Genomic DNA, 27,293 nt, shown 5'->3' with positions numbered 1-27,293 from the left:
CATTTTCTGACACTTTTGCAGCAAATCGTTTGAAAAGATGCATTTCTGAGAGATCTTTAATGCAATGAATGTTAACTTTGCAGCTGCTTAATGTTTTTCGTGTTTTCGGTTCTAAACTTACGGGGTTTATTGTGGTTTACCTCCAAAGCCCAAAGTTTACGAGTTCGCATGACGATACTGGGATGTTTTGGTGACGTCACAGGTCTTGTGATGTGATTGGGTGACATGAGCAATCTCTGCAACTGCCATATTAATTCACGTTTCAGAAGCGAACAGTTCATATTGATTGTGTATTATGAAAATATGCATTTATGTGAAATAGCGCACTAAAAATCTCTCCAAAATAAGTCATTTTTAGTACGGTTTGTTGTGCTAAATTACACAAAATGTGACTCTGTAATGGTACCAAAAGTGAATCCTTTCGGAAAATGTCATCACGTTTATGACTGGCTAAACGTGACACAACCCTTTTTTCACTCACTTCACTTAATAGGCTAAGTAGGACTTAAATATAAAGAAATTACCTCTTATTATGAATGCATTTTTGCTTACCTCAATTCATTTGTTTATAGATGAAGTCAGCTCGTCTCCCCTTCTGCGCAGCAAAATGGTCTATGACTATTTCATTGAGATTTGGCCTATTCAGTAATTGGTTTTTCTAGGGAACACATTGCAAGCGCACAAAGTCTGTCCTCATTCATAGTGTTGTGCATGAATGTTTTCACTCGCTTTAACATAGAGAAGCAGCGTTCTGCCTCTCCGCTCATCATAGGGAAGGTTACTATTATTTGCAAAAGTTTTACACTATCAGGAAAAGCTTTAGCCAGATTGTTATCGTAAAGAAAGTTCAACAAGGTCAAAGCACCAGACGCCTTCATAAAATCTTTTGGGCTGTACAACATGTTCAGCTCATGACGTAGGTCTGAAGACTCTAAATTGAACAAATTAACAGCTATTTTAAGCTCTTTTTCTGGAAAAATAGTTTGTTGTTTTGCAAACAACGATGGATCAAACGGTTGTGCAATCGATAAGTGATCGTTGAAACTGAATCGTTCTCTGATCTCAGTTGTGATGAGGTCGCAAACATTTCGTGCACACACTATTCTTGATTCTGTGAAACGTCCCCGTTTTGCAGTTGGTTCTACCTGTTCCCAGTGATCGTCAGTTTCAAGTGAGGCCCTAATTTGCTAGACAGAATCTGCAAAGTGTGATACATATTCAACATTTTTCACTGCATCAATATTCCTCTGCTGCAGTTGATTAAAGAGAATGTCACAATGAGGCATGACTGTATTAAAAAAAAATTAACCGAAAGAGGAAATCTTCGTCTTGCAGGAAACCCTTCAGTCCCGTGGCCTTGTTTATTGTCTTGTAATCACTGGCATCATCAATAATGCTTTCTAGGCACTCAACAATTTCCTTTTGGTACTTGTACACAGTGGTTACGCTCTGTGATTTAAAATTCCATCTGATGAACCGAGTACATGTAAGAATATGCTTCTTCACTACTTCGTCAAGAATGGCTGTACGGCTAGAAGACTGGGGGAAAAAAGGTGGAAATTCCTTCCAAGTTGCTAAAGAAGATCCACACTTGTTTATTGCCCGTCACACAACGTTCAACAATTAAATTGAACTGATTGGCGTAACAGTGAATAAAGTGAGCATTCCTGTACATTTCTCTTAATTCTAGTTTGAACTCCACTTTTATGGCCACTCATAACAGGAGCACCGTCGTCACACTGAGCTATCAGTTTTTCAGGTGTTTCACGTACATTCATTTTCTCTAGCTCGCAGAGAGCAGCTGCAGTTACATCGTCTGCACTGTGACTTTTTGGGCGTACAAAGTCAATAAATCTTTCATTTGTTTGTCCCAGTATCTCATAGCGAATTATTAGTACCAATTTTGACAAATTTGCACAGTCAGTAGTTTCATCAACTTCTATTGCGAGAAAGTTTGCCTTCAACAGTTGACTCCTGATGATATTGAGGCACACCTCATATATTGACTCCAGGAGTTCGTTTTGAATTGTCTTCGATAGGCCTAAGAAAACACGGTTTTCTGATTTCTCAGTGTGCTGCTTCAAGACGTAGTCCAGTTCTGCCATAAGACTGACTAATCGTCGAAAAAATACTGGGTTTTTTGGAATCTTGTTTCGTCGTGACCCCTTAAGGCAAGCTCGAATTTCCCGCAGAATTTAATCAGCCTGTCAGTTTACCCAGAATATACCGATCTTTTGATACATTTTCATTATACACTCCTGGAAATTGAAATAAGAACACCGTCAATTCATTGTCCCAGGAAGGGGAAACTTTATTGACACATTCCTGGGGTCAGGTACATCACATGATCACACTGACAGAACCACAGGCACATAGACACAGGCAACAGAGCATGCACAATGTCGGCACTAGTGCAGTGTATATCCACCTTTCGCAGCAATGCAGGCTGCTATTCTCCCATGGAGACGATCGTAGAGATGCAGGATGTAGTCCTGTGGAACGGCTTGCCATGCCATTTCCACCTGGCGCCTCAGTTGGACCAGCGTTCGTGCTGGACGTGCAGACCGCGTGAGACGACGCTTCATCCAGTCCCAAACATGCTCAATGGGGGACAGATACGGAGAGCTTGCTGGCCAGGGTAGTTGACTTACAGCTTCTAGAGCACGTTGGGTGGCACGGGATACATGCGGATGTGCATTGTCCTGTTGGAACAGCAAGTTCCCTTGCCGGTCTAGGAATGGTAGAACGATGGGTTCGATGACGGTTTGGATGTACCGTGCACTATTCAGTGTCCCCTCGACGATCACCAGAGGTGTACGGCCAATGTAGGAGATCGCTCCCCACACCATGATGCCGGGTGTTGGCCCTGTGTGCCTCGGTCGTATGCAGTCCTGATTGTGGCGCTCACCTGCACGGCGCCAAACACGCATACGACCATCATTGGCACCAAGGCAGAAGCGGCTCTCATCGCTGAAGACGACACGTCTCCATTCGTCCGTCTATTCACGCCTGTCGCGACACCACTGGAGGCGGGCTGCACGATGTTGGGGCGTGAGCGGAAGACGGCCTAACGGTGTGCGGGACCGTAGCCCAGCTTCATGGAGACGGTTGCGAATGGTCCTCGCCGATACCCCAGGAGCAACAGTGTCCCTAATTTGCTGGGAAGTGGCGGTGCGGTCCCCTACGGCACTGCGTAGGATCCTACGGTCTTGGCGTGCATCCGTGCGTCGCTGCGGTCCGGGCCCAGGTCGACGGGCACGTGCACCTTCCGCCGACCACTGGCGACAACATCGATGTACTGTGGAGACCTCACGCCCCACGTGTTGAGCAATTCGGCAGTACGTCCACCCGGCCTCCCGCATGCCCACTATACGCCCTCGCTCAAAGTCCGTCAACTGCACATACGGTTCACGTCCACGCTGTCGCGGCATGCTACCAGTGTTAAAGACTGCGATGGAGCTCCGTATGCCACGGCAAACTGGCTGACACTGACGGCGGCGGTGCACAAATGCTGCGCAGCTAGCGCCATTCGACGGCCAACACCGCGGTTCCTGGTGTGTCCGCTGTGCCGTGCTTGTGATCATTGCTTGTACAGCCCTCTCGCAGTGTCCGGAGCAAGTATGGTGGGTCTGACACACCGGTGTCAATGTGTTCTTTTTTCCATTTCCAGGAGTGTATATCTTCATATTACAGTGGTAAGCACTGTCTAATTGGCACATAATGTCCACTTTCCCTAGCATTGAAAACTCAATGAAACCATTTAAATATTTTTCGCGGGAATTGTTTTTTCACCTTTGCGTGAAATTTCTTTAAGTCCGTGATACCAGTTTCAGGCCAGGCACTATCAGTACTATTTGTAAGAAGACAGGTGAAACAGAAAAATGCATTTTTCACTTCGCCACCACACATCCACTCAGCTGCATCATAAATTGCTCTATTAAAACTGCATTTGTATCGTTGCCTAGATTTACACTCTTTCTGTTCTTAATTAATCGTTAGATTGGGTCTGGGTGCACCAAGTTCTTTCACTTTCATCCTATGGCCGTGTTCCAAGTTTTTACCTATTAAATTGCATACTGAATTCATATTGTGCTGTTTTCACATTCACGGTATGTCGCAGATATTCACAAGGAAGTAAAACTCACTAAAATCTTGCAAAATATACTATGAAGAAGAAACTTGCTAATATCACACGGTATCAACAAAAGCAGTCAGCATCAGCAAGCAAGGAAAGTAAAGTAACGGAACAAATTTTGCATGCTTTGTCCTCTAATCACTTACAAAACTCTCGCTAGATGGCAGTACTGTTATGTTACTGTAGTCTTTTGCATTCTTGCGGGATATTTGCAAACTTATTCTAAATGTGGATAAAATAGCCAGTTGCAGAAACATAACTATGTAAAACATTATCAAAACAGTAATACTAATCGTCGATTAATGATGCATCTAAGCGTAGTAGAGATGTGCAGCAGACAGAATTTGCGTAGTAAAAATTTCGGTCACTCTACATTCCTTTCTTACATAGATAGTGGAACGTGAAAAATGTGTGTGATTGATATGACACCCGTAGGCTGCAAGCTCTGAGCCTTTGGAGGTCGCCCATAAAGAGCAGTACTATGTAGAAGCCACGCTCCCAAACCGCTACTACATGCAGCTTACGGACGTTCCAAGGTGCAGCCTAAACACTACTAAACGTTTGGAAAAACATCTATTGATACGAACTGTTTCATAAACGTTGACCATCGTTATTTTTAATCGGAATGGGGAAATACGCAAAACTCATCCTGATACTTTAAATTATGTAATACGTTCTTGGGAAATTTACTTTAACATATATTTTGGGGCGGCTCCACCTCAGAGCCTTTAATTACGATCCGCACCTGCTCAGTATTATAGCAGTTTATGTAACTATTATTACAATTTTTCACCTAAAATTGGATTTTATTTGGTTGTTTGACACTAGTTGGCTGTTGCCCAGTGTCCATCTCATCTTGCATCTTTGCTGTTATGTCAAATTCTATCTTCAATGACAGTTAAACCTCCTAACTTCTGAATCTTATTGTTGCCCATATCCTTCTATTTTATCATTGTTTAGTGTATAAAAAGTGGTATGCACTTTTGAATCTAGGTTGATGACAACCGTATTCCATTTTTCTTCCAGTTATGTCAAGTAAGACAAAGGGGCCTTGCGTGTGCAACCCCCCCCCCCCCCCCCCCCCCCCACACACACACACACACAAAAAGCGTGAGGTTCTTATTGTAGACATGATGCTACTGTCTGTGAATACTGCTATAGTATCAGATTTTTTTTGAAGATTCCATTACTGGCTATTGAAGTTGTAGTTCCATACACTCCATTGCTTAAGTGCATTTCATTTCACAGATATGGAATTTATTTACCTCTTCTGTGGTGAAATTTGAAATTGGTGATATGGGCTTTACACTTAAAACCTCTCCTTCCACATGGTCAAATTAAATTATGAAAATTTGTTTTACTTTCAGCACTGAGTGCCCTTGTGTTATAACCTGTTAGCAACCTGGGCAGTGGCGGTGGATATGGAACTTCTGCAGATACACGCCATTGATATAGTGTTGCAAACAACTGGCAAGTTTGAGCCGAAACCGTGGTTAGAGTTTCCATTAGTGTTAATACTTATAATCATACCATTCTTTTGAGAGTGCTTTACACCTTTAATCTGTTGATGAACTGCATGACATAAATTACACCAAAAAAGCCATTGATTGTGGCGGTATTCAGCGTTGTAAAGCGTGATGCCATTGGACGCTAGAGCACTTGGAGCATCATGAGAACGGATGAATTATATTGCATGCAGTGACAGACATTCTAGAAAAACAAATTGTCTGTACACATACCGTATTTACCCAATTATAAGCCAAAGTGTTCGATACAGTATCATTACTTGGACAATCCTACGACATTTGACTCGTGAAACATAGTGCAATGGGTACACGAGAAATTATGAACTAGCCACTAAAACATTATGATGACAGTTAGCTGAAACGAGAAGGAAAATTCATCCATAGTAAAGTATCTAACAAACTAAATAAAACCATTTTAAATTCAGTTATCACAAGAATAAATTACAGCTTGAAGACCCATAGTGAAGATGCAACAGTCCTCAGTAGATCATGGGATGAGTGAAGTTTTCAGTCTTTTATTTATGTATTAGCAGCTGTTGTTATGTAGAGATATTGCAGTCTGTGTTTCACAGTTGCTCAAACACAGCACTATAGGAGGGTTGGAAGGGGAAAACTGGTACCAGCTTGCTTGGGAACTAGATGAGTGCATGGAGGGGAACAGCGACAATCGGCAAGTTGCTTCATGTTGCCAGCTATGGGAATCTATACCATCTACCCTGGCTTTTTAGGAACATATGGCAGTTTTAAACTGCAGTTTGCCCTAATCCATTTGTAGTCAGAATTGAATTGACTTTAAAAGTTGAACATATACCCAACAGCAGTATTCATTCCTTCAGGAGATGGAAAAAGTCTAGCTGGGTACCAGTGGCATACTTATGTGTTTAGTGCTGCATTGTTATCAGTGTTCATTGTGACGTGATGAGAATGAAAGGGGTTGTGTCAGCTTCTGGTTCTATGTAAACAGGGAGAGAGCAACAGGCAGATATGTTAGGAAGCAAGAGACATTGTAACATTTTCACATCAGTATAGAAGTGAAATGCAATACATATTCAGATCAAAACAGCTGTGTTCTCAGGTCGAGCCACAATGTCAGAAATTGAAACGTATTTGGAAGAACTAGCAGAATATTTGTGACAACAAAGATATAAATTTCTCAGCTGTGGTGTTTGAATAACGATGATTAAAATAGTGATATCACAGATGGCAGGGTTGGTAAGCGAAAAATGTAGGAATGATGATGGTCCACAAATTAATGTAAACTATTTGTCTTCATTTATGCTATTCATCCTTGTGTTATTCAAATGTAGACAATCAATAAATGGCTTAAATTGAATATAAGTATGATGTTAACTTTTTAGACATATACTTTGCAAAAAAAGTTTGTAATTTTGATTAGTCAGAATGTGTTAAAAATAAATTTTTCTCGAAAAGTGTCTTGAGGAAAAGGGGGTCATCTCATAGTCATGGTCGTCTTATACTTGGGTAAATACGGTAACACTCCTTTATTTCATTGGAGCACAACGAGATCTGACCTCCTTGAAGACAGACAAGTGTGTGAACCCAGAAAAAAAAGACAAATATGAAAGTTTGTTTCAGCTGTGGTATAGGAACAGCATCTGATACAACACTTGAAGATTTGCTGAGATAAACAAAGTTCTTATATCAGTTAAATGACTCATTTATTTTATTGACTGAAGAACACACTCTGTTATGAAAAATGAAAGGTAAATATGTGCACAGATCAGAAAACTAGAACGTGTATCTACAACTACGTGATCCTCTGCAAGCCTCTGTATAGCACACGGCAGGGGGTACCTTCTAGTAATTTCCTTTCATATTCCACTCGCAAACAGCACGAGGGAAAAATTTATGTTTATATGCTTCCATATGAGCCCTAATTTCCCATATCTGATCTTCATGATCCTTACGTGCAATGTATGTTGGCAGCAGTAAAATTGTTCTGCACTATGTTTCAAGTGCTGGTTCTCTGAATTTTCTTGATAGTTTTCCTTGGAAAGAATGGTGTCTTCCATCGAGGGATTCCCATTTTAGTTTCTGAAGTGTCTCTTTAACACAAATTTGTTCCAAATGTGTTGTTCAAACCTACCAGTAATGAATCTAGCAGCCTGCCTTGGAATTGCTTCAGTGTCTTCTTTCAATCCGACCTGGTACGGATCCCAAACACTAGAGTAGTACGGAAGACTGGGTTGCACTAGTGAACCGTATGTGGTCTCTTTTACATATGAACCACACTTTTCCAAAATTCCCCCAATAAACTGAATTCAACCATTCACCTTCGCTACACCAATCCTCACAAGCTCGTTCCAGTTAGAATTGCTTTGCAACATTATGTCCAGGTGTTTAAATGGTGTGACTATGTCAAGCAGAAACTAATAATGCTGTATCTGAACATTATGGGTTTGTTCTTCCTACTCATACACATACACATTAACATTTAGAGGTAGCTGCCGTTCATTGCATCAGTTAGAATTTTTTTTTTATCTTGTATCCTCCTACAGTCACTCAACTTCAACAGCTTACCGTACACCACAGCATCACCAGCACCCAGCCACAGATTGCTGCCAACCCTGTTTGCCAAATTAAGCTTGTACAGAATATTAGCAATCCTATCACACTTCTCTGGGGCACTCCTGATCATACCCTGGTCTCTGATGAATGCTCACCATCAAGGACAATGTACTGGGTTCCGTAGCTTCTGAAGTCTTTGAGCCACTATATATATGTGAACCTATTCCATAAGACTTTGGCACCAAGTTTTCTTCAGAATTGTTATGGCAAATGAATTGAATTCAGAGATTTGAAGGTGTCCAACATTGGGTTTTTGCCCATTCTACAACTCGTATGGAGTACATTTCAAATTGTGTGTTGTTGGAATCCTATTTAGTATTATACAGCATAATTAACTTCATGTACCCATAAAAACTTGGGAATCGTCTTGGCTTTCAACATCATACACGCACTTTCAACAATTTTAGATTAACCCATTGGGATTGTCTGTTCTACTGTGTTATATATTGAACAGTTGTTTCTAGCTAAATTTAAAGGCTTCTCACAAGCTGTTTCCTGTCAGAATTAATATATCCAGTACTGTTTGTTGTCCACATGCAACATTTTAATTCTTTAGCAAAACTTGTTCGATGTGAGTGTTGCATTTGTGAAGTCGATCAGTGATGTCAGGTTTGTCTCAGAGGAAGTAAACAATCGTGTACCTGCTTGCGTCATTTTAATGTGATATAAGAAAACTGTGCATCACTAGTTGATACAAGTGATGCCAACCCACAGATGTCTGAATGTATAAATTCATGAGAGTTCATGGAATGATTTCTCTCTTCATTGTTGAACTTGCTTTGCCTGCCTTGAAAAAAACTTTTAAATATTGTTACTTACTTTACAGCTTTCACAGTAGTTTCTTTGTTGTGAACTGTATTTGAGTTTATGTGCATTCTGTACATGTGATGTCACTTATTCTCTGACAGTAGTGTGTGTCATTTTAGGGGTCAAAAATAAAATTTAGTGATTTTGTGAATGAGGGAGCCCAAAATGTGCCTTTTGATGTGTAATATCCTAATTTAAAATGTTTCTTGTTATTCATAAACATTTAGCTTGGTAAATTTACGCTAAAGCATTAAATTAAAAATAAACTTCTCCAAAGTTTGCTCAAAAAGTGGATTAATGACCTCAGACAATTTTCTTTATATTCTCTTTCTCTATTATCAGTCACTAAAAATGCAGTGTAAATAATGTAAAAAGCTTCAACCAAAAATATTAATCCAATCTTGTTTATATTGGGTCTTAGACAACAATCTTCTTTCTTTCTGGCCTCTTAACATATCTTTCTCATTTTGCCAGAAGCCTCTGTCCTCATCACATACTGCCCTACGGACTGTCCATGACACTTCCACTTTGCAACTTGCATTAGGTATTGAACAAACTTTTATTTCCTTATTTCTCATATTTTGAGTTCATAAGTAAATGGAGGTTCATATACTAACCAGTCTATCCGTTCCAAAAGTGAAGTTGCATCTGGATTTACTACAGTTGTTTTCCTAGGCCTAACAGATTGGTCTCCTGATGTAGCATCATCATTATTTCTCAATCCAGTTAGCTTCTGGACCCCTGCTTTCCTGTGTTTTAGGTCTTTTGAACATAAGTGTCTGAAGTTCCATTCACCAGATGTGATCCAAGATGAATGTGGGATTGTTGGCAAAACAATGTCTGCTGCTGCCTTCCTGTGGGGTTTTGGGAGCTTCAGTTGATAGAGATTGTGGAAGTGTTCCTCCATTCAATAGAATTTTGATTTGATTGTAAACAACAAGAGACAGTAAACATCATCAATGTATTCCACAAGCAATTGTAATGTCTTAAAGTTATCACCTTTAAGACTGTGTTTTGAAATCCGTATCTGACAATCTTATTTGCAATTGTTAACCAACAGAGTGGTTTGGATGACAAATTTCTAATAATCTCAGATCAGGTTGGAAGTGCATCTACCCTTTTAATCTGAGTTATCCTGTAACCATAAGCCTGATTTGCTGAGATATCTTTGACAACAGTGTACTCTGTGGAACCAAAAGCTCTGGAAAGAATATTTTGAAAAATGAGGGGTTATTTAAAGTTCCTTGCATTGTCAAGCATATTTTCAATCTCACTTCTCAACTTATTAGACAAAGTTTTCCAATCCATTTGTTTAAGTGACGCAAAGGTAGCTCATTAGTATGAAGAGTGCAAACCAAGCAGATAAGTTTACGATTCATCTTTGTCGAAACCCGATGTATGATTCCTCCTTCCCAGCCAGTGTTAAAATTCATTGAGTCACCACCACTAGTCTGTGAATTTTAATCAATGCTGTTTTTCTTTTATAAAATCCACCAGATGGTTAGCAATAACTTCAGTGGTTTCGTTTCTGTTAAGTCTTTTTCTGAAATAAAATTACAAAGATACCTTCCACCTGGGTCACTGTAAACATTGTTATGCCCTTCCTTCAGGGTACTTGGCCACTGATGACTTGAGTTTTCTGCTTGTAACAGAAATGTTGTGGAATCTTTACATTGAGACTGAAATTCTTTGTCAAGTGATTTCATAACTTTTTCTTGGGCCTTTGTACTTTATTGTGACCAACCAAAAGTCTTCTGTCTCCTTCAATAATTGATGAATCCAGCTTCCAAATATGCAGGTGTTGTATTGGCAGCTTTGCATGTAGACCAATACCATATGTAATACTTCGTAATGCAACACTGTGCAATTGTGATCTATTACACTAATGTGTACTTGAAGTGAAGTGGAAGGTACAAAGAATCATCATATGGGATCTGCAAAGGATCCTCAGAATATTCATCTGTCTCTTCTTCTTTCGAGAAGAGAACTTCATTTGGTTCTAAGGCTCTTCCTTCTCCTTCTATTCAAAAATTCTTAATTAATCTTCTTGCCTCTTCTCCTTTTTAATTTGTATTCTGTGCTCAGGTAGATCTGGTAACCCAATTTGATGCTGTCCAACACATCCAATCTTCTCTCTCTGACCTTTAATAAACACTTGTTTCATTTTTAATCACCACCACCTGGACGTGGACCCTCAAATTCTTAACAGTTTAATGTCACGCTGCAGTTGAGGATTTCATTGCTATGAAAGTCTCTTTCATTAAGTTTTCCTCTGCCAAGTGATGTCTTTTGCCTTTTCCCAGTTTTCTTCTGAGACACTCTAATTTAAAAATGGAGAACACCGCACAGTTCAGAAGGCAGCATTTCTTGACCAGTTCCAATGAAGTTACTCATATGAGTGTTAGTTGCCAATCTTCTCTTCCTTTTAGTAGTCATGATGCCAAATTTTCAGATTTTGCAAGTGGAAGAAACTACTTTTGTTTGGACAAAGAAAGACAATAAAATGTCACTGACTGTGTGATATCAATGAAAAGAAGCTCCGCAGTAAATGTGTATTGATAGCTTGAAAACTTTTACGAGTAGCATAAAATGTTTTACAGATTTTGTAGTGTATTCTTTCCCATAGAGGAGAAGTAGACATGTATCAAATTACTAAGATGTCTGCCTAAAAAAAAATAACTGCATGTCGATCTACATGACACTAAGTTTTCAAAGAACCTCAAAGACTGTTTGGTGGAAAAGGAATTGTACAGTGTTCGAGAGTACTCATCGCATTAAATGTGTATATATTGTTACTTATAATCAGTGCTGTTAGAATGTGAGAAATATATTTAGGAAGTATGTGGTAATAAATGTTTTCTATTTTTGATATGTCTTGTATTACATGTACATTCAGTGTACACCATGTAATCGTACAGGATCAAATAAAATTCAATTCAGAGAAAAATTATAATAATAAGGCACTTCCTGAAAAAAACAGTTTGCTGCAAATTTCACATAAATGTCAGAATATCACACAATTGAAGTAGCTATTTACCGAGCAAATCAATCTAATTGTTATTTCTGATGATGTAAATAAAATAGAAAGAAACTTCCACATGGGAAAAATATATTAAAAACAAAGATTCCAAGACTTACCAAGCGGGAAAGCGCCGGCAGACAGGCACAATGAACAAAACACACAAACACACACAGAGAATTACTAGCTTTCGCAACCGATGGTTGCTTCTTCAGGAAGGAGAGGGAAAGACGAAAGGATGTGGGTTTTAAGGGAGAGGGTAAGGAGTCATTCCAATCCCGGGAGCGGAAAGACTTCCCTTAGGGGAAAAAAAGGACAGGTGTACACTCTCTCGCGCACACACACACAATGTGTGTGTGTGTGTGTGTGTGTGTGTGTGTGTGTGCGTGCGCGCCTGCCCTTTTTTTCCCCTAAGGGAAGTCTTTCCGCTCCCGGGATTGGAATGACTCCTTACCCTCTCCCTTAAAACCCACATCCTTTCGTCTTTCCCTCTCCTTCCTGAAGAAGCAACCATCGGTTGCGAAAGCTAGTAATTCTGTGTGTGTGTTTGTGTGTTTTGTTCATTGTGCCTGTCTGCCGGCGCTTTCCCGCTTGGTAAGTCTTGGAATCTTTGTTTTTAATATAATTGTTATTTCTTTTATATGTAATTGGGAGTTGATAACAGAAAAAACTTACGAACCTTATTTTTTGAAAAACGAAGTCAAAATATTTTTGCCATACCCTACTCAGACAGCCAATGAGCATTCAGTAGTGTTCTGAGTGCTCTGTTGTGTACGTCGGAACCTGTGAGCTTCAAACAACATAGGAGAAAGTTATTTAGATTATTTTTATTCCGTTTCTTACAAGTTGCCATGGCTGATTCTGGTGGTAACTGACAAATCCTGTGAGGGGGGGAGTTGAATGAAAACCTAATTGTTTAAAATTATTGAACAAAAGTGGAACACAAATGTCAATTTTCGACTTAGTCTCTGTGTTGTTCAACACACTTCCTGCAGTGCAAATGAAGTTCACGAATTTCTTTGTGGGGAATGGGGTAGAAAATCTTTTCATGTGTGCAGCCACTCTTGCAACACCAATTGCACCTCTTTGTTACCTCTTTAAGTGTTACAAACATGTGGTAATTAAAGTGTGAGGTCTGGTGAGTGGTAGATGTGGCAGAGGGTAAGGTACACAACAGAGCACTCAGAACACTACTGAATACTCATGGGCTGTCTGAGTAGGGTATGTCAAATATTTTTACTTAGTTTTTCAAAAAGTCTTGCATGGGCAGTATGAGGCCAAGCAATGTCATGTTGCAAAATGACACCTGAAGTCAGAATTCCATGTTGCTTTGACCGCATTGCAGGCTGAATCTGATTTTTTAACATTCTGCGATATGACGCACTGGTGGTAATGTCTCCCCTAGTCATGTAGTTTTCCAAGACAACACCTCATTTGTCCCAAAAGAATGTCAGCAAAACCTCCCAGCTGATGGTTGTGCTCGGAACTTCTTGTGTTTTGGTGTAATAGTGACCCAGGTTTCATCTCCTGTGATGATTCTTGTGAAGAAGCCATCACCCTGTGCTTCAAAATGCCCCAAATGTTCTTCACAGATGTCATATCATCACTCTTTCAGTTCTGGAGTGAGCTGCCGTAGCTCCCACCGTACAGACACTTAAGTACTTCACAATATAATGTGCTCAGCCGTGGCTGATGGACATAAGTATATAGCAACGATGGCGGATCAAAAATACCCTCATGAATTATACAGCAACTATGGCCACACAAATGAAGAATTTAATGTTGCCTTGTCAAGCACTTCGCCATAGCCTGTAAACCTGATACAAAGTGGTATCTGATATTTATTATTTATTCCTATAACTTTTTTGACAACATTTAAATGATCAATTGTGCTCTACACACTCCTAATGCCCTTTTTTACAGGCAGTTTTATAAAAAATATTAAATTCTACTAAAAAGATTAATGGGCAATCAAATCTTCATTGGTCTCTTTCTTGTGGATCTCATAATCCCAGTGTTGTTGCAACTATCTGGTGTTGCTTTCTTACATAGAAACTCTGTAAATAATTGTGCAGGCTTTTTCACCATCTCTTCCCTAGATTTTACTATTTCTGCTGTTATACCATCATTAACTCTTCACATGAAACAAATGGTTTTCTTGTGGTGGTACGATGCACACCTTCTCATTGTCTGTCATCTGATTTCTTGTTTCCTTTAGTACACTGTGTATATCTTTACTATGTAACGCTGAATATAGTTGGAAATACAGGAAGAAAATAAACAGGTCTCACGTACTTTGGTCGCAACATTTGGTCATTGCGCGTCTTATTGAGAGTATCTTGAAGGTAAGTACTAGCCATCCATTTTCTCTTAGTAATTTGTCAGTTTTTCTAGCCTGTTAAGAAATTAATAGTTTTGTTTCAAGATTCAATTAATTTGGTATGAAAACTTAATGTAGTTAGGTTTATTTATGTTTGTCATTCGAAGATAATTTTGTATGTTTTTATTTATTCTCTTTAGGTTGTGGATGAATCAAATGTACAAAGCGTTCCTGACCTGACCATTAATGCTCCAATTGTTAAAGCAGAATGGTTTTGGAAGTCTGTACAAAATGAAGCACAAGCAGATGAGAAGGAACATCTGTTTGAAGACGTAAGTAAATTAGTACCTACCATCACCAAACACTGTCTTGTAGTGAAATGACAAAGTATATGCATTTTATTTCTGAACATTCTTTGTGTGATTATCGTGTAACTTTCATGTGCAGGTGAATAAAAATCATTGAGTTAATTACTAACCCATCTCCAGGGAAAAACCTGTATACTTTGCAATGTGCCTGAAAACGAAGAACGAGTGCCTGGAAATTGACTGATAAAAAAAAGTTGTGATTGGGAAGTTTTTGACTAAAATGTTTCCTTTCGCAAAAACTTTGAACAGTTTTTCTCAATGATTTTCACTTGTTTGCTGATTCTTTTTTCATTTTTTTAATTTTTTTTCTTCTATTGAAGGTTTCAACGAATGATTGTTTCTGCTGCCAGGCATCATTTTCCACCTGTAATCAGAATGCATCTCTGGTTTAAGGTGTTTCTTGACTTGCATTTGTTCCCCCATCCTCTGACAAATGAGCATCATCTGAATTTTTTCATAGCCCCTACAAAAACCAGAAATATGTGTACAGAGGACACTGGTTGGTAACTCCTGATCCACTAACTGGATCTATTCAGGTCAGAACAATGTATCCTTTGTTTGTTCCAGCCAGCCTCAGTCTTCCTCATTGCCTCCTGTGATAGTACCAGAGATAACCAGAGGAAGTGAACTATTTGGGAACTTCGACTTCCTCACTAATTAATGATATCTGCTGCCCAGTTTTACGCAATAATGTTAAGAAATTGTGATATTGTGAAATGTTTATTAGATTTGTTGGCTTGGGTTGTTATTTTCGTAGGTATCAAAGTGCAGTGCCAACTGCAGTGTTGGTGCAATGTAGTCGTGCAGGTTTATGCATGTCCTGCTGTCCCTGAAAAGTGATTCGTCCAATAGATCAGGAATGCTTCCTGTCTCATTTAGGTTCCTGCTAACTCCTCAGCTACAGTGAGTTGACGACGTCACTCCTTTCATTATATCTTTCTCCAGATGTTTCACCTTTTCCCTGTAATATCTTTTTTCTGTGTTCTTCCTAACAATTCCATACCCCACACTTTTAAGTTCTTTATTATTGTGGATATAATCTTTCGATGTTTCATATGGGCCGTGCATGTCTCCCATCCCTGCCTGGTCATCTGATGCTGCCCGTGGTTTCCTGCTGTTACTTCAGCTGAATATTGCGATGGTTATGTAAACGGACCATGGTTACTTCTTTCCTCAGTTTCTATCGGATGAAAAAGTGCTTTGTTTCTTATAACTCTAACCTATCAAATATACCTGTATCAACAGTAAATTAAATCATCAGATTTGTTGCTGATTCCACTGCCGTGCAAATGTTTGAGTAGTGGAACAAAAACTGTAGACTTAGTTCTTTATTTGGGAACTTTGCATTAACCCTTTTAATGCCGTCTGATTTTCAAGGTATCAGCTGAAAAGTGCCAGGCGATTTTGTAGTGAATTGCAGAAGTTTGTTAAACTTACCATAAAATCTGAACCGTTTATCATTGGACCTTAGTTTTGTTTTTCTTATATAGCTAGTACCTTCAGCTGCAGAAATATTAGCAGAGTACACTATTAGACCTCATACTTCTAAAGAAAACAATATTTGTATTAGAGTTTTTGAATGGAAAAAATTAAAACTTTGGTTTTTAGTCATATTTAGTCACATGTAATACAATTGAACTTAAAATTTGTGTTCATATCATCAATCTACATAGTATTCTGAATGATATAATATTTCCAGAATGAGATTTTCACTCTACAGCGGAGTGTGCGCTGATATGAAACTTCCTGGCAGATTAAAACTGTGTGCCCGACCGAGACTCGAACTCGCTGCAGAGTGAAAATGTCATTCTGGAAACATCCCCCAGGCTTTGGCTAAGCCATGTCTCTGCAATATCCTTTCTTTCAGGAGTGCTAGTTCTGCAAGGTTCGCAGGAGAGCTTCTGTAAAGTTTGGAAGGTAGGAGACGGATACTGGCAGAAGTAAAGCTGTGAGTACCGGGCGTGAGTCGTGCTTCGGTAGCTCAGATGGTAGAGCACTTGCCCGCGAAAGGCAAAGGTCTCGAGTTCGAGTCTCGGTCGGGCACACAGTTTTAATCTGCCAGGAAGTTTCGATATAATATTTGTTTGTGTGTTTGTCTCACACATTTTAGAAAATAATGCACCTTGAAAAAACTGAGGTGAAAAATGGGTAAAACGTCTATAATTTTGTCACTAGTTCCAACAGAAAAATAACATATACCAATTAAGTTTTAGGATCATTTATTAACACACAAATGTTGACCAACACATTTGGGATGTAATCCCTTCTTACTTGTCTGTCAAGTGTAAAAATTTTGGGAGCAACTGAAATCTATATCGCGAAAACATTAGGGAAAACCATGGATTTGCCATATCTCCGTTTGTAGACCAGTAACTAAAAATGGTTGGTTTCTTTGAGTCCCATATTTAGTATTACTGCCACAAAAGCCCTCATTTCTGGCCTGAGGTATGAAACCACTTTCTCACACGAGAGTTCACTGATAACTTTACGTTTGCTTCGAGAAATAGCCAAGCATGTCTGTTTGTTTCCGTTGCCATTATCGTAAACACTTGCACTGGAAAAAAAAAAAAGAAAAAAAATCAATTGGCTTAGAATTTATTGGTACATGTTTGGGGCCTGATAATTCCGAAAATGTGAAGCGGTGGGGAGCAGGATTGTCCAACTCATCCGTTCCAATTTCAGCAAACGTGTTGCTGGCTGCAGTCAATTTTTCAACATTATCTTCATCGCTGCTGGGTGCAGATTCGGCTATTGATGACTCACATGATGTGATATCACCACTAGACCACTCATAGATCAATCCACTGTCCGAAAAACCTACAAAATCGTTCTCCCTTTCACTACTTTCTGTGGTATACATCACACTTCTTGCTTGGCGGCGGCATATTACCTTCGAAACAAGCAAAATACAACCAAGTGTTTGGAACTCGAAAATATCGATTATTGGCATCGACAATCAAAACGAAGTACCGGACGACTATCTTTCGACTTTAGTTTGTCTTCACAACATGAATATACCACGATCTGTGCCTCAGTTTGAAAGAAAAGTGTGCGTAAATGGCAGTAAAATTAGATCGTACCTGGCACTTTCCGCGCGTACCGCACGATCCGATTGGATCGTATTTGGCATTACAAGGGTTTATACCTGCCTAAGTTATAGTTGGTCAATGAATGTGAACACCTGTGTGGTATTTGAAATTCGATTTTCAGCACCACACAATTTCATTCATTCCTTCATTTTGATTTTGTTTGCTACACTCTAGTTTCTATTCTTCTCCAGTACTTAGAAACAGCTCAGAGTCCAGCAGGCTGGCGTAGCTCGCAGGGTACTCCATCTTCTACAGCTTCTGTTCGTGCAAGGAAGCGAAAACGCTTAAGAGATGTGGCATCACGCCTACTGCAGCAAAATGAATCTCCAGCCATTCACAAAAGGAGATCATCAGTCAGTGATGCGGGTCTACTCAGTATGAGTGGATCATTCCTTGACTCATGTTCTGCTACACCTGACAAACAAGATGGTAAGTTCTCCTTTTTTGTCGTGATCTGATGAATGTAATTTGTAACACTGAAATACTTCCTGCTTGCTCTTAATATTACACACATTTTAGTACTTACACATTGTAATAGTACTATGACTTCTAGTGTGGGAAAACAGTCTCTTACTACTGTCTCACGATTTTTGAAAGTCATTATTTTGCTGACCAGGTTTAACATATTTTATGTTATGTGCTTGTAATACCTTTATATTTCAGAAGTTGAAGCTGTGCTTAGTGAGACACCAAGAAAAAATTTAAGCCCTCGTCAACAAGTATTCTTCGAGCTTCTGCAGACAGAGTCAAATTATGTGGGAATCCTTGACACTATCATGACGGTAAGAAGGTTCTGATAGTTATTCGAGTAAGCTGTGTGTGTAAGTAACTTTGTCACATAAAATGTAAACAAGATTATCCGACTCCAAATATGAATGTGTATACGTAAAAAGCAGCCTTACTTCTTCTTCTTTTCTAAGCACATTTTGTCCATACAGGAAAAAGCACAAAATTTGTGTTGACACATTCCCAGACTTTCTGGGGAGAGAAAGAGAAAGATGGTAGGAATAAAATACGGAAAGGCAGGGGGGGGGGGGGGGGCTGTAAATGGGATTCTGTTGCCACTCTCGGAAATTAATAGATAGTAATAACTGCATCGTATATGTGAGTAAGTGAGGGAAAGGAATGATAATATAAAATAAGGAGTGAAACTTCCACATACTTGTGTCAACTTTCCAGCAGCCAAAAACTGTAACATCAAAGCCATAACATCTGCAGTCCTCCATCCCCACCCCTCCTCTGTTTGGACACCATCCAGTACACCTAAGACTTGAGTCAAGAAAGAGCTTTCTGAGAACAACCAAGGTGCTTGCAGAACCACTTAAGGAAGGAAGATTTCAGGAGTAGTGAAACGGGAGCCAGCACAGCAAAGTCTGGCTGGTACCAACTGAGAGAATGCCCCCTGGCCACACAGAAAACTGTGCCATTTGGAAGACACTCAGCCGACTTTGACTGTGTTAACTGTGTAGCCGATCTGCGTAGGTTGAATCTGCACCATGTGACCACTTCAGAGTGTGGTTTTGAACAGATCACCTATTGCAATGCAGTGTGTGCCCAACTACATGCATTGCCAGAGATCAGGTAAGGCTTCAGGCTACACATTCTGTGGCCAGATATTGGTCCAGAAAAATTTAATACGTATGTAATAGTGACATCTATTTTTAATTAATGTTACACATACTCTTAAATTATTGCATGGGAAATCCAGGATAGAATGTAACAATATTATGAAAAGGTAAGTTGCTACTCACCTTATAGCCGAGATGCTGAGTCAAAGATAGGCACAACAGAAACACTATCACAAATAAAGCTTTCAGCCAGTAACACCTTCTTCAAAAATAGACGACAGATGCACGCGCGCACAAAAATTCTCACGGGCTCGCTGGGTATGGGCTTAGTGACCCGGGGGTTCCTGAGCTGGGGACTGGTTAGCACCACCAGTCCCACTGCACCATACGCTCTGAGCATACTACAGCGACCACCATGCGACGCGGTGGTGGAACGTGTGTCTCAGGGAACGGGGATATTGGCTTGACCGCCCAGATCATGAGGACGGAACAAACCTCTATAAAAAAAATCTTAATCTCAAGATGTGTCGCGCTGATAAGATGCTTGGCTTTTGAGGTGGAACTGTCATTAGCAGTGACCTCTGGGGAACCTGCTTCACCTCAGTTGTGTAAGGTTTACTCAGGCACACGGGGCTCTGTCTGAGTGGACCCTTATTTCCCTAGCTGCTTGTGAGACTGAAATGTTCCTTTCCTCCTCCCAGTGGAGTGAGTGGGCTACTGGAAGGTACTAACACCCAACTAATGAGGCGGCTCGGGTAGCCAGCCCTCCAGATGCAAGAGTAAGACAGCATGCAGCAGTAAAGAGTATCAGAGCACGGGATGGTAATCAGAATGTGTTTTTAGTAATCAAAAGGAAAGAAGGTAGTTTCGAGAAGGTCTCGCCTCTTTACATCCAGAAGGGCTTAGAAGGAATTTGCTGGGACTTTAAAATCAGTAAAGTGGTTGCAAAATGGGATGCTGTTGGTTGAAACATCCAGTTCCCAACAAGCTGTTAACCTACAGAGTGCTAAGTGCCTGGACAAATATGCCATCGATACAGAGCTCCACAGCACTTTGAACTTCAGCAAAGGTGTTGTGCCGTGTCAGGATCTAGTGGATATTCCTGTTGGTGAGTGAGTGGGCTCTGGAGGGAATTGTGGGTGTCCAGAATGTTATGAAAAGGGTGGATGGAAATCTGGTGAAATCTGACTCGTTCACTCTTACCTTCAACACCCCCGAACTCCCAGAGCATGTCAAGGCAGGCTTTCTTCACCTAAACGTACAGCCTAGCCTTATGTCCCAAACCCAATGCGCTGTTCGAAATGCCAGTGTTTTGGGCATACAACCCTTTGGTGTAAAGAAGAAGCAATGTGTGAAAACTGTGGTAAGGCTGCTCATGAAGGAGTTGGGTGCTCGTCTCCAGCTAAATGTATCAACTGTTCTGGACAATACCCAGTGTGGAGTAGGGACTGCAGAATCTTTTTAGAGGAACAAAAAAGTACAGGAAATAAAAACTAAGCATTTCCCCTATGGTGAGGCCAAAAAGATTTAAAAGTCCATGCAGCCTCCCACGTTTGCTGCGTCATTTGTGTCCATTTTTCAGAAGCCTACTCTGAAATCTGATGTCTCTATGCAAACGGATGTGGTGAGTGTTGGCACAAACACCTGCACTTGCCAGCAGCAAGTGTTCCAATGTCTGTAGCATCCCCCCCCCCCCCCCCCCCCCCAATTACAGCAGACAAAGCTACAGTGGCCAACTTGGGCGAGCCCCAGGCACCGCCTGAACCTGTTCAGAAGTCCAGCATGGCCATTACCACTCCTCCTCCGGCTCAATCAAAGCCCACAAAACCACGAAAAGCTACTGTAAAGCAGCAACAGCAGGTAAAGTCAAGTGGTAAACCATCCAAACTTGTCAATCTGATTCTACATGTTGCTTCTTCTGACTCTTCCCCAGAGCTGATGGGATGTGAGGAACGTGTAGGGCAATCATCTTGACCCATGACTGCCCCACCCTGGTGGAGAGACAGATTGAAAGTGCCACCCCCATGATAGATGGTTCCCATACTTCAGTGGAATTTGCAGGGGTTCAGGAAGCATGTGGAGAAACTTCGTGTACTCTCTCAGGGTAGACTACTGTGTCTCCAGTAGATACTTTTCCGTCAAGTCATGCACCCTTGAGCTTTGGGGCTATGTCCTCCACAAAGATGACGACCTGAGTGGAGAGAGAGCTAGAGGAGGAGACGGTATTTTTGCCAATACTGACTACCACTCCTTGCCTCTCTCCCTTACGATGAATTTACAACCATTTGCCATATCAGTGCACTTGCATCCTCCGTTGACAATATCTTGCCTATACGTGCCGCCACATAATGCACTTCACGAAGAGGCTCTCAATGACATTCTTACACAGCTCCCTCACTCCTTCATCCTCTGTGGTGATTTTAATGCATACAGTGTACTCTGGGGCTCTGCAATTACCTGTCTCTGGGGGAGAGCAGTTTGAGAGGCTTCTCATGTCTTTGTGTGCTTATCTGCTAAATACGGGACAGAGCGCACATTTTTGCACTGTGACTGGGTCATTTTCTGCCATTGATCTTTCATGTTGCCCTTTCTCACATGGCTCAATGGGAAGTGGTCACCGACTTGCATGGCAGTGATCACTTCCCCATCTGGATCCACTTGCCAGATGGGATGGGACCCAGTAAGAAGCCGCTGCGATGGGTGCTCCGTAGAGCAGTTAGGACACTTTACTGGCAGGTAGCCCAGTTTGAGCACTGTGCCGATGTTGAGGACTGAGCGGATCATATTACCAAAATGACCCACCACGCTGCTGCGGCATCCATTCCACAGTCGACGGGACAGAAGAGGCACCTTGTCCCTTGGTGGTTTGAAAATTGCCGCTCTGCAATCAGGACTAGGCGTGCGGCTTTGCGTAGGTTCAAGTGTTGGCCAACTGTGGGGAATCTTGCAGCGTTTTAGGTAGCGAGGACGAAGTGTCGTCATAGTATTCAAGAAAGCAAGAAGAGGTCGTGGCAACAGTTCCTGAACACCATTATCATTCCATGAAGAGTTCTGTTTAATGGGAGAGGCGGGAGGTGCCCCATGGCTGCTGTAATGGGGAACAGCACTCTCCAAACTGATACGCCAGTCATTGCCCAGACAATGGCGGCTTATTTTGCCATGGTTACTGCAACCGCCAGTCAGGATCCAGCTTTCTAGTACCATAGAGTGGTTGCTGAGAGGGCCAGTTTGGATTTCCGGTCCACCTCTGATGAAGATTGCAATTGCCCATTCTCCCTGTGGGAGCTGGGTTCTGCATTGTCTGCTGTTCGTGACACATCCCCTGGTCACGAAAGAATCCATTGTAGTATGCTGCAGCACCTTATTACCAGAAACATAAGTACACTCCTTGCACTTTTTAATGCCACTTGGGCATCGGGTCACTATCCGGACTCGTGGCTTGAGGCCATTTTGATTCCTCTTTTTAAAACCTGGGAAGGACCGTACGCGCCTGAGTAGTTATTGTAGTGTTGCCCTCACTAGCTGCCTGGGGAAGACCTTAGAGTTGGTCAGCCGCCACATGGTCTGGATGTTAGAATCTAGGCATCTCCTTAGTCGCTTTCAGTGTGGGTTCAGGAGGCATCGCTCCACCTGTTGCTCAGGCGGGGTGAAGTCACACTCACTCGTCTTAGGATTGGGAACTGTCCTCTCACACACAGCTTTCTATTACGGTGGCAGGACCCTCTGTTTTGTGATGCCTGTTGTGAGCATATCTCTATCCGCCATGTATTAACAGAATGTGTCTTATAGTGTGATGCAAGGGCAGTGGCAAAAATTGGTGGGGATCTGCCCTCTATTTTAGCTCATCATGAGATGAGTGTCCTTAGAGTTATAAAGTTTCGCGATGTGTCCGGCCTCTGGCCTAAACTTTCAGGATGGAGGTTTTAGTGTGTTGCGGAGTGGTTGGTGCCATCTTCTTCCTTTTTTTTCTTCTTCTTCGCGCCCCCCCCCCCCCCCTCTCTCTCTCTCTCTCTCTCTCTTCCCCCCCCCCCCCCCCCCACCTCACCCCTCACCATCCCCCTTGCCATCTGCCAGCCACATCCATCTGCTCTAATGTTTTAGCTCCTACTAACACTTTCTTCATGTGTCGTTCATGTTTTCCTGCTAATGCCATACTTCGTTGTGGGTCCATATGGTTTTCCACTCTTTGTTACATGTGTTTTACTTGTTATTTTATCTTTTTGTACGGGGTATTTTACTGACACTCATCTCAGTCTGTTTTTTCGTGGGCGCTAAAGACATCGCCATCGGGTGCCGTTATCACCATTTATCACTATCTACATCCGTCCTTCCTACATTCTCAGGCAACTGAAGCCACTCTGCAAGCAGCAGCACCAGTGTATGATGCCAGAGATGACTGGATGGGTTGAGGAGGCGGCATGGCTGGGGACAGGGAGGTATAGTAGGGTAGGGGTGGTGGACAGTAGGGTGCAGCTGGGTAGTGCAGAGGGACGAGGTGAAGAGGAAGTGGGGCAGGTATGTGCAGTCGCCGGGGCAGGGGAGATGTGACCAGTTGGTAACGGAAAAGGAGAGAAGTAAAAAGACTTTAGTGCAGTGGTGGAATGAGTGATTTGTAGTGCTGGAATGGGAACAGCTAAGGGGCTGGACAGGCGAGGACCGTGACTAACAAAGGTTGAGGCCGGGAGGGTTATGGGAACGTAGGGCATATTGCAGAGAAAGCTCACACCTGTGCAGTTCAGGAAAGCTGATGCTGGTGGGAAGGATACATATGGCACAGGCTGTGAAGCAGTCATTAAAACGAAGGATGTCATGTTTGGCAGTGTGCTCAGCAACATCGTGGTCCACTTGTTTCTTGGTCACAGTTTGTCAATGGCCATTCATGCAGACACAGCTTGTGGGTTGTCATGCCTACATAGAATGCAGCACAATGGTTGCAGCTAGCTTGTAGATCGCATGATTGGTTTCACAGGTAGACCTGCCTTTGATGGGATACGTGATGTTTGTGACTGGACTGGAGTAGTTGGTGATGGATGACAGGTCTTGCATCTAGGTCTATCAACAGGGATATGAGCCATGGGGTAAAGGGTTGGGAGCAGGGTTGAGTAGGGACGGACAAGTATATTGTGTAGGTTCCGTGGATGGTGGAATACCAATGTGGGAGGGGTTGAAAGGATAGTGGGCGGGACATTCTCATTTCAGGACACAATGAAATGTAGTGGAAACCCAAGTTGCTCCAATCATGGTAGTACTGAGTTACGAGGGGAATGCACCTCTTTGGCCAGACAGTGGGTTTTGAAAGATGATGGGAGAATGGAAAGATAAGGCAAAGGAGATTTGCTTTTTGTACAAGGTTGGGAGGATAATTACAATCTGTGAAGGCTTCATTGAGACTATCGGTATATTTCAAGAGGGACCGCTCGTCACTGTAAATGAATCAACCCCGGTGGCAGGGCCGTATTGAAGGAATTTCTTGGTATGGAACATGTGGCAGCAGTAGAAGTGGAGGTATTGTTGGTGGTCAGTAGGTTTGATATGGATGAGGTTCTGATCCCAGCCTCATAATCCTATCTGCAGACAAAGGCTCCACCACTGTTTTGCACCACAATGATTACCTGGCAGAAGAACTCTGTCAGATACATTGACCTACAAACCTTGCCACAGTGACCCCATTCCCAGAATCCATCAGGACCTCTAGACACTCCTCAAATCTTTAGGCCCATCCCAGAACCTCTACCTCGAGGCCATCTCTCTACTCACCCCTACCATTCCCTGCACTCCTAGCTTCTACATGCTTCCTGAAGTCCATAAACCCAACCACCCAGGACACTCCAGTGTGCTCACTCACTTTGCCCCTACTGAGAGAATGCCTGCCCTCGTAGACCAACACCTTCAGCCTATTACCCAGAACCTACCCTCCTATATGAAAGATACCAACCATTTCCTCCACTGACTCTCCACAGTTCCTGCCCCTTTACCACATGGTGCCCTGCTCATCACTATTGATGCAGCCTCCATGTACACTAACATCCCTAATGCCCATGGCCTTACCGCTATTGAACATTACCTTTTCCAGTACCTAACAGATTCCAAACCAACAACATACTTTCTAGTTGCCATGACCAACTATATCCTCACCCACAATTAATTTTCTTTTGAAGGCATTACCTACAAACAACCTATGGGTACCCGCATGGCACCATCCTATGCCAACATGTTAATGGGCTATCTAGAGGAATCCTTTATTATCTGGATTGAAGGTGAGGACACCCTACCCACATTTCTCCAAAACCTCAACTACTACTCCCTCATTTGCTTCACTTGGTCCTACTCAACACAACAAGCCACCTTTCTAAATGTTGACCTCCACCTCAAAAACGGCTACATCAGTACCTCTGTCCCAATCAGACCTACTAACCACCAGCAATACCTCCAGTGTGACAGCTGACACTCTTTTCATACCAAGAAGTCCCTTCCATACAGCCTAGCCACCCAGGGTAGTTGCATCGGCAGTGATAAGCAGTCCCATTCAAAAATATGCCAAGGGTTTCCCTGAAGCCTTAACAGAATGTACTTATCCTCCCAACCTTGTACAAAAACAAATCTCCCATGCCTTATCTTTCCAGCCTCACACCATCTCCCCAAGTCCCACTGTCCAGCCACAGAGGGGCGTCCCCTCGTAACTCAGTACCACCCAGGACTCGAACAACTGAACTACATTCTCCACCAGTGTTTCAACTACATTTCATCGTGTCGTAAAATGAGAAATGTCCTGCCCACTATCCTTCTGACCCCTCCCACAGTGGTATTCCACCGTCCTCCGAATCTACACAATATACTCATCCATCCCTACACAATCCCTGCTCCCACCCTTTAACCCATGGTTCATAACCCTGTAATATATGTAGATGCAAGACCTGTCCAATACATCCTTCCCGTCACCAACTACTCCAGTCCAGTCACAAACATCACCTATCCCATCAAAGGCAGGGCTACCTGTGAAACCAGTTGTGATCTAAAAGCTAAGCCTGAATAACTGTGCTGCATTCTATGTGAGCATGACAGCCAACAAGCTGTCTGTTCGCATGAATAGCCACCAAGAGACAATGAGCAAGAAACAAATGGACCACTTTGTTGCTGAGCACTCTGCCAAAAATGACATACTTCATTTTAATAACTGCTTCACAGCCTGTGCCATATGGATCCTCTTAACAACAAATAATCCTGAGCAATTAGGGAACATTGTTATGGATAAAGTAATTAGTGACCACAAGGTCACCCATAAAAAATAAATAAAAAACGTATCTATTGGGGGAGGGGGAGGGGGGGTGGATAAAATTTGCTTGATGCCTTCCTGAGAGACAGATTCCATTCCTTTCAAACTAAATATGAAAGTGTAGACCAGATGTAGCTTAAATTCAAAGAAATAGTATCAGCAGCAATGAAAAGACTTGTGCAAAATAAGAGAGTGGCAAGGCTGATTTCCCATGTTTCACAAAACAGGTCACAACACTGTTGCAGAATCAACAAAAAGAAGATGCCATATTTAAAAGAAGGCAAAATCCTTAGGATTGACAAAGTTATACAGACACTTGAAATTAATTGTGAACTTCAGTGTGAGATGCATTTAATAGTTCCCACAATGAAACAGTTCTGAAAGTTGGCAGAAAATCCAAAGCGATTCTGGTTATATATAAAGTACACCAGTGGTAAGACACAACACCTGTACTGTGCAGTACGGATGCTAATGTTAACGAATGATAGTTCATCTAGAGCAGAGTTACCAAGTATGGTTTTCTCAAATTCCTTCACCAAAGAAGGCGAAATAAATATTCCAGAATGTCTTTTGTTGTGGCGAGATCTCTTCACAAAATT

The 27,293-nt window shown here is 41.8% G+C and overlaps 1 protein-coding gene across 5 annotated transcripts in view; it reads left to right on the top strand.

Annotated features, from left to right (window-relative positions):
- Positions 1–27,293, top strand: part of LOC126335502 (protein ECT2) — a 181,896-nt gene that overhangs the window by 90,890 nt on the left and 63,713 nt on the right. For all 5 annotated transcript variants that reach the window (XM_049998840.1, XM_049998841.1, XM_049998839.1 and 2 more), the window contains 3 exons: positions 14,597–14,728; positions 18,045–18,282; positions 18,517–18,635. In XM_049998840.1, the coding sequence (XP_049854797.1) occupies positions 14,597–14,728; positions 18,045–18,282; positions 18,517–18,635 (489 nt within the window). The remainder of the gene's footprint in view (positions 1–14,596; positions 14,729–18,044; positions 18,283–18,516; positions 18,636–27,293) is intronic.

The sequence above is a fragment of the Schistocerca gregaria genome, chromosome 2, assembly GCF_023897955.1.
Source record: "Schistocerca gregaria isolate iqSchGreg1 chromosome 2, iqSchGreg1.2, whole genome shotgun sequence".
Taxonomy (NCBI): Eukaryota; Metazoa; Arthropoda; class Insecta; order Orthoptera; family Acrididae; genus Schistocerca; species Schistocerca gregaria.
Note: the sequence above shows the minus strand (reverse complement) of the source record. Positions and strands in the feature narration are given on the sequence as shown.